This window comes from Cheilinus undulatus, linkage group 2, assembly GCF_018320785.1.
Source record: "Cheilinus undulatus linkage group 2, ASM1832078v1, whole genome shotgun sequence".
Lineage (NCBI taxonomy): Eukaryota > Metazoa > Chordata > Actinopteri > Labriformes > Labridae > Cheilinus > Cheilinus undulatus.
In genome coordinates, this window is record NC_054866.1 from 18529234 (window position 1) to 18543640 (window position 14407).

Sequence of the window (14407 nt, forward strand, 5' to 3'; positions counted from 1 at the left end):
GCAGCCAAAGATGCATCTACTAAATACTGACTTGAAGGGGGTGAATATTTTTGCAGTCACTTATGTTACATCCTATATTTTGTTGCTTAATTGACATTGATTTGTAGAAGTCTGGTTTCACTTTGACATTAAAGAGTGTTTTTCGTTTTAAAAAGCCAAATTATATCGACAATGATTGATTTATAAAATCAATAAAAGGGTAAACATCGGGGGGGGGGGGGGGTGAATACTTTTTATAGGCATGCAATGTACGTATTCAAGGTTAACTGGCTTTTAGTAACTTAGTGTTGGTTAACTAGCACTTACTCAGTGGTTCATACCCCAGTAGCTACTCAATCATAACTTAATAATTTTTGCAAACTTTGTGTACCTTATTTTAAAGTGTTTTTTAGTAAACTATCATCATGTAAAGAGGTACCTTACATAATCCTCTGAGATATCTTTCACTTTCATTACAACTTCTTAAACATCTGCTTTCTGTTAGTCGGATTCTTTTCCTTAACTCTCTCTGATCACTCTTTCACTTATCAGACCTACAGCGGGCTGACTTCATAGCTAAGACCTCTGCCAGCTTTCTCAGGGTGTTATGAGAGCTTTACCTCTCACATTATGCATTAACATGGCTGACTTCACTTCTAAAGCCTCATTAGTTCACTGACCTTAGTGTTTTCACACATAATGTGAAATAAAACCTGCCCCCTTGACCTTTAACAACACCAGTTCAGCTATGAAACATACATACATTTATCTATTGCTAAATACTTTTGTAAAGTGTGACGTACAAACTCACCTGAGCTTTAACAGAGAGGTCAGGTGAGCTTCTCCTTTAAGCTGAATCAAGCATTTGCATGAGACAGAATTCAACTACAAACCTGTAAAGACATCACCTGCTGCTGTGTGTTGGTCCTGGAGTGAAGTTGTGAGTTATGCCCTCATTTTTAATTCTTTTTTTTAGTGTCAGTTCAACTAAAATGCTTCCTCAATCTGTACTTTTTGAAATTCCAGGTTCCAAAAAAGTCATAAATCAGCACTTAAGTATGAAAACAAAGACTACCAGCAGTCATGTTATAAGGAAAATAAAACATAACTCATCTCCCTGCTTTTGGTTTCATTTCCTGCAGACTATAAGAACGTTTGTTTCCGTGATTGTTTCTCAGAAAGGTTGTCTGAGGTGGTGCAGCTTCATCTTGGCAGTAAAGAGAGAAACACGTGAAGGTAGGTGAAGACCTTTTCAAAATAAACACATAATGACATATAAAACATATTTTGATGGAAAGCACTTTTGAATACATTATTCAGACTTTAAACTATGCTTTGGGTACAGCAGTAAATGAGAATTTATATTGAAATGAGAGAAGATGAAATGAGCTATGCTGATGACTAGTATTACCTCACTAATCTGATTTGTTCAGTGTGGTTGACTCTCGAGCCAGTGTGGGAAAATATTTCTGGAAGACCTGAGGAGCCACACAGTCCCCTCATTAAAATTACGTTGTGTGCAATTTCACACATCCCATGCTTCCAGGTTTTCCAGGCTGCTCTTGTATGCAAAGAGACAGCAATGAAAGTTTAGTTTTTTCTGGGTCTCGCTCATTTCCTCTCAGTCATGCATGGACTCACAACGTCCGACGAGACTTTACCTTTGTTAAAGGTGAGTGGAGCCCAGAGAGAGGGTAATTTTAGATTTATTTGATATCTTATTTTGGAGAGAATAGTTGTGCATCTGTTAAAAATATATCACTTGTAACAAATCTAAAGTATTTTTCTGCAATTTAAGGAAAAATGGTAACATTTTGGACTGTTTTTATGCATTTTAGGGGTCTGTAAAATCTTTTTCAAAAGTGTGAAATACCAGTTTAAGTTCTCATTTTAGAGTGTATACCTCTACATCTAACAAATAATGTATACTATTCTTACCAAATCTAAAGAGTTATCTGCATTTTTAGGTTTAAAACAACTCGTTTTTTTATCTGATTTAATTTGTTGAAATGGAAATTATTCTCACGTGAAATACAAGTGCATGTCTTATTTGCTTTGCATCTGCAAAACACTATCATTTAATTCAATGTTATTTTTATCTGCAATTTCGCACACATTTAGAGTATTCAATGTCTTTTAATGGAACATACTTCTATGAAATACATGCTGAAGTAAGCACATCTCATTTTAAAGAGCATACTAAAAATGTATCACTTGTACCAATGTATTTGTCTAGAAAACAGGTCAGTGTTGATCTACTTATGGATGCATTTTCATAGGAATAATACTCATATAGAGTTTGAATCAATTGGTTCTTCTCTAATATTAAAGAATAAGCTCATTAGCAAAAAAATGTATCACATGTTCCAAAGCTGTTTGATTTTGCCTGCAGTTGAAGGAAAAACAATTAAATTGTAATCTCATTGTGAAGTGTTTTAAAGGATTTTCAGTCTTATGTTACATATACATCTAAAGACATTAATTTATATCTAATATCCAGGGCATGTGAATGCATCTGAAATTAGCCATAATTTCATCTGATATAATGTATTTTTGTACATGTTGGTCATTCATGACTTTTTTGTGTTTTGTAGGTTTCCTTTTCCTCTCAGAGTGTCAGTATCAACAGCAGAGGGAATAAGTCCAAACTGTGGAGCTCTGTCCTCAAGATGCTTCCTCATATGGCTCTGTGCAAGTTCTGTAAGTATGAAAATATGGTAGTAATACTTTTGCCATTTTTATTACACTTTTGACAGGTCTGCCCACAGATTTGGCTGGGCCCCTGAAAAACCCAAAGAATGGGCCCTCCAGTAGTGATTAATTGACAGTGTCAGTGTATGTGTGATGGATCAGTAGCATTGGCATTAGAGTCCTTGCTAACAGTTATTTCATTTTGAAAGTGACAAGTTTGTCAAACTATCATTAGGTTCTGATGTTTTAATTATTTATTTATGCTACATTTTAGCCATTTAAACCATCTTTCCAACCCATTTTACATTTTTTTTTGCCACTTTGAACTCATTTTTGTCACTTCTTTGTAGCACCATTTAAGCAATTTTTGTCCCCTTTCATCCATTTTTACCACATATGTCAATTTTTCCACATTTTTTTTCACTACTTTTGCCCCTTCTACACCATTCTTGCCCTTTTTGCCAATTTCTTTTTTTTTGTGACCATTTTCTTTGCTTATTTTCCTTTTTTAACCACTTTTTCCCATTTAATTCACATTTCTGCCACTTTTTTTTACAAATTTTCGCCCATTTTTACCACTTTTTTGGCTCTTCCACCATTGATGCCACATTTGCCCTATTTTGCCACTTAAATTTCATATATATTTATTGTTGTAAGAGGAAACATTACATAAAGACCATATTCTGACATTTGATATATGCCAATAAAACATTACCTTTTTCATTACCAGTAGATTTATCTTGGTCTTATTGTAACTGCAGTGGCACTGTCATCATTATTCAGGTTTTTCATGTTGGACTTTTATGATTGTAATCTGCATGGATTTGCCTTTGTAGACCTTTTGTAGGAAGAGTAATTGCTACTTTGGTAGTGACTATAGGGATCCAAATAAATGGATGAAATAAATAAATGAATAATATTTAATTTTTGCCACTTTTTGCACTTTGTCACTTCTTCCCCATTTTTCCTTAACCCATTTTCTCTCTTTACAATTATTTCTTTTCCACTTAAGTGCCGACATTTATGCACATCATAGCTTAATGCTGACATACTCTCCTAATCATTCAGTGTAGTGTGCTCATCCTCATTGTTACATTATCAATCAAAAGGTAATTTTGATTTAATAGAAGGGGTTTACATTTTGACAAATGCTTTATTTGTACTGCAGCATAAATAAATAAGATTGATTTATGTTTCTTTGATAAAAGTGGTTATTATTCTGAATAAAAATAAATAAATGTTATTGCAGCTGAACTTTACAATGGACTTTGATTTCTTTTTACTCCACTCCCCATTAGGCTGGGCCCCAGAAAGCTCTCCCCTTAATCCCCCCTTGATTTTTTTTTTATCTAACTCTGAACACTGATTTGAATATTCAGTAGTAAAATCTGCCTCAAAGAAGAAAGCATTGCTGGTGCCAATGTGGAAATGCCAGGGTACTTTAAACATGAAATGGAAGACCCCCAGTTCTGCTTATGATGCAGTTTTATTTCAAAGAAGCTTGCCAAACATTTGTGGTAGGGTAATTTTTTAATTCTGGCTGACTTTGAAATCTTCCCCACTTCTGCATTTGCCTCATGATTACTATGATTCATTTATTGAATTGAACTGATGTAATCTTCCTCTGTCAGTTCCCCTTGTACTTGTTGGCGTTGTGGTGTTTGCTGCAAGTGGGATTTTTGGTGACCCCCTGTATGACTGTCTACAAGACACAGACTACAGCGAGCTGCTAAACATCATTGAAAAAGGTCTTCCTGCCACTAAGACTCCTCGTCATGTTGCCATAATCGGAGGGGGCATTGCTGGACTCACTGCTGCAAAGTTTTTAGAAGGTGCAGGACACAAGGTAAGAGCAAATCATGCATGAACTGTTAGAGTTATTAATTTATTTCTGATATTTGACACTAAAGCCGTAAGTGTTTGATGAACAAGATATTATGTGTCCTCCACGGAAAAGGTGACCATAATAGAGGCCAGTAACCGTATTGGAGGACGTGTGGAGACCTTCAGGAACAGAAGAGAAGGCTGGTATGCAGAATTGGGCGCCATGAGGATCCCCAGTTTTCATAAGTGAGAGCAATGAAGACCTTCAGATCTATTTTAACTGCTTATAATGCGGCAACTTGTCTGATAGATAAAATAGTGTTATTTTTATATTATTTAATTCTATTTACTCCATCAAGTCTTGAGATTACAGAGTATCCATTCAAATCTATCAACTTCAAAAAGAGAGAGAGAGAGAAAAAGTGTGCAATCCCAGTGAGAATGTAGAATCCTTGGTGCACATGTACCATGTATGCATGTGTGCAGATTAAAGCATATGTAAATTAGGAAGTTTCTATGCAAATATGTCTCACTTACAGATTCTATCACACAAAGGTCAGTTCTAAGTGCCACAGGCAGTTACAGTTTTACAGGTACCAAATGTAGAGTATCATGGTTCACTGACTTTCATGCTAACAGACCTATAGTATATCCTCCAGCTTGAACTAAATCCAATATCTGTAGAGGCATTTTGAGGATTTTGTCTAATTTTGTGATCTATGTAAGCTTTTGGCATTGATTATTAATTGCCATTGTAGTTATAATTTTGTAGACTTTGGCACAAAGCCACTGATTTGGCTAGTTGCAATACCTGTGAAAATTGCACTCATCTTATAAACCATGTGGGCATGTCAATGCTGGCATATGATTAGAGCAAACTCTTTTATGGATAGGGCGCTGTAACTGGGCAAACTGGGGCTGTAAGTTCTATGCAAATCATAGTGCTATCATAGCAGGTATAATCCATTCTTTTTGTGGATCCAACCCTGAGTTTAAAACTGAGAACAGGTTTGTAGGACAGCATGGAGGGTGAAAATTGGGATGGCATTTCCCAGAATAAGACTTGGGTCTTATATTTTAACAGTGTGTAGAAAAAAGTCAGCCTACCTGAGGGCACCACTGGGCGAGGGGGATTGGCACAACCCTGGTTGTGCTCTGGATGTCCTTGCCCATTATCAGGGGCATGGGAAAATAATTTGTTGAAATAAAAAACGAAGTCACCTTTGGGGTGGATGTGGCAAGTGAGCACTGCCTGGGGTACCATTGTGTGTGTTAGGGTTGCCACGAGCTCCTGGTTGTGCTGTGGATGTCCTAAGGGCCCGAAAACAGCCAGGCGTATCACCTTATCGCCAGGGGTGAAAAGGCCTGAACAAAAGAAATGCCATCAAGCTTGACCTTGGCTGCCAATTGACACATGTGTCAACCTGTACCCCCCCACCACCACCACCACACACCTAACGCTTATACACATGATTGTATGTTGTTCTCAACTGGTGTCATGTAAAGAAGACTGCCAATATGACTGTGATATTTAAACATGGTGTCATTTTTCCACAGGATTCTGCTCTCCTTTGCCTCGAAACTACAAATTCCTTTAAACCACTTTATCCAAGATGACATCAATACATACTACTTTGTAAACGGGGTGCTACAGAAAACCTATGCAGTGGAAGAAAACCCTGATATTCTCAACTACAGCCTGAATGAAAAAGAAAGAGGAAAGTCAGCTGCTCAGCTCTTCAGTGAGACACTCTGGAAGGTTTGTGAACATTTTATTCATCGGTAATATCATCTTTACTTTTATACATGTCCTTTATTTACTGCATGGGGCTGGAGATTAGGATGTTTCTTGTTGAATATATCTATGCACAGGTGAGGGATGACCTGAAGACAATGGGCTGCAGTGCCATGCTAGATAAATATGATTCCTACACAGTGAAGGTAAAGATTTAATTTAAATATTGTGCAAACATCATCTGAATCTGAATGAGAAATTTAAACAGAAATGATTGATTCTTCACTGGTTGTAGGAATACCTGGTAAAGGAGGGGAACCTGAGCCGTGGTGCACTGAGGATGGTTGGGGACCTCCTGAATGAAAACAGTCTCTTCTATATGTCGCTGATAGAGATGCTGTATATTCAGTCAGACATCAATGACAACACTGAGTAAGATATAATTTATCACCCTTTCATGTAAAATAACATTTAGCCTGATAATCAAACTTTGGCTTGTTCTCAGAGAAAGAGGAAGCAGAAGCACTTTTCTAGTTACCTGACTACTCAAAGCGCTATTACCCTGCAGGTCACATCTACCCATTCACACTCTTTCACTCCCTTTACTCCACATTCACACACTGATGGCCATCGTTGTAAGCTAATCTCATTCATCGATAATTATTTACACACCACTGACAAAGCAGTGGGAGTACATTGTGGCTGTCTTGCCTAAGGACACATTGACATGTGACTGCAGGAGCTGGGGAGCAGTCCCAGCCCTCTGATTGCGGGATGATTGACTCCTACTGAGCCACAGTCGCCTTTTTTGTTCCTTTTTACATTTAAAAAGCATCAAGTACTGAGTAAAAAAAAAAAAAAAAAAAAAAATGATAAGCCAAAATGAGGAGGTCCAAACTTTCTACCAACAATAAGGAAATAGTAGTTTTACTTTCACTGCAGATGACAGTCAGTAGCACATGGGAGGTTAATGATCCCAGTCATCCAAAACAGCTGATGCATTTTAATTTAAGTCACACCCTTTAATAAACATTGTGGTTGGAAATCCCTACTCCCTTGGACTGCACGTTGAGATCATATTCTACTGTGAAAGCCCCTTGGGTATCAAAAGTAGCAACTCAGTACTTTGAGTAAACTTTAAGTGTCTTACTTTTTACTTCTATTTTAGTAAATTTATAGACTAGACCAGTGGTTCCCAACTGGTGGGTCAGGACCCAAAAGTGGGTTGCAGAGCTGTTTTCAGTGGGTCGTGACTAGGTGTCTGAAAAAAAATGGTGGCTAAAGTCCTGAAGTCCTTACTGGACATGCATCGACACTTTTTATTTTACCCTGTTTTACTGTGATGATGGGTAAATTTAAATGTTTGATCAATATTTCAGTTAATTTATCTCTTCTCGCAATAAATGGCTATGTTTCCTGGGATAATGAAGTAATTTCACAAGTTTTCTAGAAAATTGGAAAAAATTTACACATAATGATGGTGAAAGTGGGCATAAAATTATCATCTTTGTCCTTTTTCTTTTTTATTTCAGGTGTTTTGGTCCAATTATGACCCAAACTGCAACATATTCAATTAACTAAATATGGGTTGATGAAAACGTTTGGAAACTTGGGTCACAATATGTTGTAAGGAAGACTGGTGGGTCCCGAGGCCGGATCAGTTGAGAACCACTGGACTAGACTAGTACTTTTACTTGAGTGACCAAAGAAACTGTACTTTTGCTTAAGTACAATAGTTGAGTACTTTTTCCACCTCTGAACAATACTTACCCCATATTTATGTTCAACAGACTCACCTTTATGAAACAAAACAAAACAAAACAAAAAACAGCTCATACCATCTTAAGAAGAAGGGGTTCACATTACAAATAGGCAACAACACGATGTGTAGTTTTGTTAGTATCAAGCTTAAAATTACATAGCTTTCCTCCCCATATGGGCAGCCTTGCCTGCTTGTTACTTGTTAGTGGGGATGCTGAGCATCCACACTATTGATATTCTTAAAATAATATTCAATACATTTCTATGTAACTGTATTTGAACTACACGCATGTTAGTCTCATTAAACTCTTCACTGACCTACAGTCATGCTAGCTTGTTGCTAGCTTAGCCAGTGTAGCTTAGACAGGAAAGATGTGTTAAATTAAATCAAGTTATAGGTAAATTCATGAGTTGCTAACATGTGATAAACATAAACTATTTTGAGTGCACCATAATGTGTATGATAATCAGGGGTGGAAAGTAACTAATTACATTTACTCAAATTACTGTAGTTGAGAAGCTTTTTTGTGTACTTTTTTGAGGAATATTTTTAAAATCACTACTTTCACTTTTACATAAGTATATTTTGAGTGAAGTATTGTACTTACATTTTAAAAAGCATCAAGTAAAATAATAAACACTAAAAGTCACAGCAAGGAGGTCCAAGTTTTCTGCCAACAACATGAAACAACCAATTGTTTGGCTTTCACAACACGACAGTCAGTTGATGAACACAGTAAGAAAACTATCCCATACTTCTTCCCAAAACAGCTGTTGCATTGTACTTTAGGTTTGGTCAAACTTTATAAATAACCTGGTTAGAGGTCCATATTTCCTTGTTGTTTTTACAAAATAAGGACAGGTCATATGTCACTGTGAAAGCTCCTTGGGTATCTACTCAGTCGGCTCAGTAAACTTTAATGACCAACTTTTTACTTTTACTTGAGTACATTTATAGACCAGTCCCTTTACTTCTACTCAAGTAAATTAACTGTACTTTTATTTGAGTACAATAGTCTGGTACTTTTTCCACCTCTGATGATAATGTATTTCTAGCATGCTAGCACGCTAGCTAACGTTAGCATTCGCTACCTAGCTTACATGTTATTAGCAATGGCAGCACATTTCACTCAAGAAAAGGGCAGTTAAGGTAAAATAAGTTCGCTTTATTCAAGCAAATAATGCTAACATAAAACACAAGTTAAATGAAATCTAATAGTGGGTGACAACAGATGTCAAATTTAGATTATGCTCTATACTGCAAGTAGGTTTGCTTTATTACAACAGAAGTGTGCGACCTGAGACACACTAAATCGGTTAAGCTAATAGAAAGTAAGCTGTATATGGTATTGGGTACAACCTATTTGTCCTCTTTGACATCAAATTTGGGTTGTACTTTGTCTTTTCAAGCATACGGGCTGTTGCTTTTTATTGATCTATTTTAGCCGTTCACTGTAGAGACCAAGGGTAACAAACAATTACTTAATACAAAAAAATTGATTTTTTAGGCTCAAACAACCCCATTTGGCAAACAGTTTTGATATTGACATTAATATCAATTATGTGTTTTAAATGAGAAGTTTTTATTTGGTGTTTTTCAGGTATTTTGAGGTGACAGATGGCTTTGAACACCTTCCCAGAGCTTTCTATCAGGTGTTGAATGCTACCATTCTTCTCAACTCTAAAGTCAAGCTGATTAACCAAACAGGAGGCAGCAGTGTAACTGTAACCTATCAGGACTGGCGTAATACCAGCTCCCTGGTCCACCTCACAGTGGACTATGCCCTGGTTTCATCTTCAGCCAAAGCCACCGTCTTCATCGACTTCCAGCCTCCTCTCTCTGGGGACAAGATGGAGGCCCTGCGCTCAGTCCACTACGCCAGTTCAACAAAGGTGATTCTCAGCTTCAGTAAGAGATTCTGGGAGAAAGAGGGCATCAGAGGAGGGAAGAGCGTCACAGACCGGCCCTCCCGCTTCATCTACTACCCCAGCCACAGCTTCCCCGGTACAGACGCAGGGGCACTTCTAGCATCCTACACCTGCTCTGACGACTCCACCCTCTTCCAAGGCTTGAGCGATGACGAGCTGATGGCTGTGGTGATGGAGGACTTGGTGAAGATCCACGGAGACGGCATCAGGCGTCTGTGGACAGGAGGGCTGGTGAAGAAGTGGGGCTTGGATCCTTACAGTCTGGGTGCTTTTGCCCTGTTTACACCATACCAGAAGGAGCACTACGCCCAGGAACTCTTCCAGAGTGAGGGGCGGGTGCACTTTGCAGGAGAACACACAGCAACACCACACGGGTGGATAGAAACTGCTATAAAGTCTGCACTCAGAGCAGCTAAAAATATAAACAGCTTCACTCTTTAGCTTTGTAGCAAATATTTTTAATAGTTTTATATATGATTCTCTGTGTTCAATCATAAACAGTTTGTTCAGGTATAACAGAACATCATATACATATTGGTAAAGCAGTTTCAACCACAGACTGTGTGAAAGATGTTGAAGCCACTCTTACATAACACCAGGTTTGTGAACCTCTCTATTGATGCATGCATTTATATTTTTGGCCAGTCTTTTTCAAACAAAATACTGAATGTAGCTGACAAACTGCCTGGGCTGCCTCTTATTGATTTCGGAACAGCCACGTCTTTGTGCAAATCCTGTTTAATCCTCCATTTGTCTTTAAATGGATCCATTGTTTACAAATGTAACTTCATATGTTACTCAAGAATACTTGAAACCACACATTGGGACCACACTCTTAAAAGTAAAATGTGTAATGAAGAAGCAGAATCATCTCTTGTCTGGTTTTAGTTTTGCACAAAACTAGTTGTCCCCTGCTGGCACTTCTAAAAATAAGTGGGTTCAAGGTACTCTTGCCTCAGCCCCATTTTTATTAAACAAGGGCCATCAGTATAAGGATCCCTGGATTTAGTGATCCAATTTCCTTCTACCAAGCAGGGGTGTAGCTAGGTATTTTGGGCCCCCAGAAAGAATATTACACAGGGATCCCCCTTAACCTGCTAGTCAAGCAACAAATGTTTTACAAATGTCTATGCACAACCACAAGCCGGACCCTAACCCAGGCCGCCTGCGCGCATGGGCCGCACCCCAAACCACTCAACCATCTGCGTGCACCATGTCTATACATTTGAATGTATTTTTGAACCATAATTTCCCCATGTATGAGCACAATGGTTAAACTAAATTGCTTGCATTATTTTGCAGCGCTGTAGTACACCATTTTGACATTTTTAAGGGAGGCGCAGGTGTCCCCCAGTATTTTATTTTACTCTTTTTGATACAAATGTCAGTCTGACGACCAATTCATTTAGACGTTTTTGATTTAATAATGATTAATTAATAATATATTTAATCATTATTAAATTATCAGCAACCTTGTAAAAATGTTTGACCAATTTTTTACCTGTAATCTGGTATTAATCTATCTCTTATGATAATATCATAATTTTTGATCACCAAAATTCCAATCCAATCCAAAAGAAATGCACAAAAAAGGGGTTTAACTGGAAAACTCGAGCTTACTTACCTTATTTTATCTAATGGAACAATCCATGCTAAATATTCAAAATAACAGACAGCATGTTTAATCAAAGCAGTATTAATGTGTCCACTTAAGCACCACCACTGACAAAGTTTCCTCCTTGAATGAAGGACAAGTTTAAGAAAATAACCACAACACTCATATCCTCATCATGCATAACGGTGCCACACATGGATAACAAACAGCTGGGAGTCTCAGACTGATTTAACTCCTGGTTATGGCTTAGTAACCTTATTAATGCATAATTTATTTTTGAGTCATAGAGGGGTAAAATTGTTTCCTGATCTCTGGAAAGTTTGTGCATCATAAAAACTGCAGCAAACTTCTATCAGCTCTCACAGACAGCAGACTAGTCTATACTCTATTGACACAGTGCTGTTACCAACCTTATCATTAGATGCTTAATGCAATACGGCCAATTTGCATGTAAAGGGGTGTTTTTCCCCCGAATAACTGTACACTGGCTCAGCATCTCCATGCCCTGGTATGTGTTAGTGGTGATTGGCCTACAACATAATAAGGGGAGCATTAAAGCGTTGCCTTTCGTCTTATTTACAAACCTTTAGAGCACACACGTTATTGTGGAGCTTTAACAAAGCATCACACCATTTGGCTGCACAGAAATATATTCAAACATGTTTACCACCAACTTTAACCAACAAACAGCAGCAAATGAACGGGGATTTCTACCAGCAACGTGTGACACATCTCCTGTGTTATTTTGTTTAATACGAGCACGGAGAAGAGCTTAAAATAGAGATTACTTTAATCAGGGATTGTGGAGCAGGTGTATCATCACATCTAGGCATACCAGATGCATTTCCTTGTGTAACAAATGGGTAACAAAGTGCAGTAAATGAGCCCCTGCTATTTATTTTGTGTTAATAAGGCATCTACAAAGACACTTTATTATCTTTAAGTATAATGTACTTGGTGTACCAGCAAACTCTTCACAAGTAGCATTAATGTCTTTGAAGACACGGATATGTTCTTAATATCAAGAAGAGAGCAGCATAGCAGAGTGTCACCTGTTATTCCAAAACCAGTCAAACCATGACACCGGTTGTATACATCAGACAAAATAATTTATAAAAGGTGACATGAATTCAAACCTCAGGCTGTGTTTTGTTACTTCCATACTGGTACTTAGAATAATAACATGTAATGTAGTATTCTGTGACCAATCAAATCGTGATTACATTTCTTTTTTTTTTTTTTATTTCTATGATTTATTTATTGTAAATGGCCTCTCGCGGCCCACCTACAGTACCTCTGGCCCACACTTTGGGAGGGCTTTAAAGTATTTCTTCTTATCCTTTCAAATAAACCAGTCGCTATTTGATCCCATTTGATAGCCTTAATCCTTTCACATAGCTTTTGAACAACTGGGACAAGAGGTTAATCTGTCCAATTCTTTTATATACAGTTTTGAGAATCCCCCTAATATGGCTTATAACTGTTATATATTGATTAAGAGAAATGCTATTAAACTGACATACTGCTGTGTTCCATGGGCCGTTTTTACAAAGCCTCCTAAGTCCAGAGTCCCTCATAGTGACACAACGCTAAATGTAATCACCTTTTCTCTCTGTCTTTCATTTTCTCCTCTGTTTGAAAAAGCTCTTAAACTATTTAAAAGTTTTTCCATATCACCTCTATTAGGGGCTAAGATGCTTTAGGAATATCTTCTACAAGGATTTAAACTGAACTTTAAGGGGGAAATTTTAGACAATATCATGATTTTAAGAGTTTTCTTACATCTGTGCGATAGCATCACATTGGTATCTATATTACAAAAGCTAGCAGCTTGGTATGTAAACATGAGTTACTCTCATGGCATCACAGCAAGATAGGACTCGCACGCACAGGGGAAAAGGAGTACAAATCAGAGAGCTGATTGAGAAAAAAATCTTTGAAATCATGGGCCGAACAGACAAATATTGATGCAGTTTTAAATTGTCTCTGTTAATTATCACAGTTTCAAAAGACTGTCACACCTTGCAACATATGGTCAACCCCACCTCCTCTCTAAGTTAAGAGGTTTTGTCCTGTCCTTGTTCTGAGTTGCTCTGGGAATGCTTGTAACTCATTTTTTAAGCTAAGGCACCTACCTAGGATTTTTCACTTAAACAGGAGTTAAGAGAATTCTCAAGATATTTATAGGCCCAGATTTCCAAATTATACAAACACAGACTGGAGAACCATGGTTTTCACCTATATGTTGTTGTTCTTCTAAGGTGCTTTTAAAAATTGAATGCATAAATGTTAGTCTTTTTTTATTGAAGACAAAGTTGAATGCATCTAATAAAAGATCTGTTATGGAGCATGTCAAAGAGGTCAATACTAGAAAAAGCTTTTTACGAGAGGTCAAAGGAACCACAGGTTTAATGTTTAAAAGGGTCATCAGAAGAGTTCAAACATAACCTATGGGGGTAGAGAATACATCAAAACTGACTGAACACTTTGCTTCCCCTGCAATAACCTCAGTGAAAACATTTTAGATGCTATTGAGAAAAATGATACTGTTCCTATTGGCAGTATAACAATTATAATTCAAGCTGCAAACACAAGGTCAAACTTTATTTAAACCACTCATTTCATCCTTTATGCAGAAAAACATTTTTTGGAGAAATTTCTTTACAATAATCTGTTTACAAGCAAATGCTTCATACTGTTATCAACCACTGCTCTCTCATCAGGCTGAAAGAGAAAATACTGACTTTAGATGGGATTTTTTTTTTTTTTTTTTTTTTTTTGGCTATGTTATACTGTAGCATTTGCCAAATGCACTGAAAATTCTTTTCTAAAAAAAGCTGGGACATTATTTGAAATGTAAAAAGAAACAGGAT

General features: G+C 37.3%; 1 protein-coding gene across 1 annotated transcript; it reads left to right on the plus strand.

Annotated features, from left to right (window-relative positions):
* Positions 1 to 1132: 1132 nt before the first annotated feature.
* On the plus strand, positions 1133 to 13081 carry il4i1 (interleukin 4 induced 1). Its single transcript, XM_041813895.1, has 8 exons — positions 1133 to 1215; positions 2574 to 2679; positions 4302 to 4516; positions 4628 to 4740; positions 6052 to 6253; positions 6367 to 6435; positions 6525 to 6661; positions 9592 to 13081. The coding sequence occupies exons 2-8, from the start codon at positions 2649 to 2651 to the stop codon at positions 10358 to 10360; spliced, it is 1536 nt and encodes a 511-aa protein (XP_041669829.1). The 5' UTR covers positions 1133 to 1215; positions 2574 to 2648; the 3' UTR covers positions 10361 to 13081.
* Positions 13082 to 14407: the final 1326 nt, after the last annotated feature.

Coding starts and splice junctions, on each gene's coding strand:
- il4i1 (XM_041813895.1), top strand. CDS start 2,649: ATGCTTCCTCATATGGCTCTGTGCAAGTTCT. Junction 2,680..4,301: donor TATGGCTCTGTGCAAGTTCT/GTAAGTATGAAA, acceptor TTCCTCTGTCAG/TTCCCCTTGTACTTGTTGGC. Junction 4,517..4,627: donor TAGAAGGTGCAGGACACAAG/GTAAGAGCAAAT, acceptor TCCACGGAAAAG/GTGACCATAATAGAGGCCAG.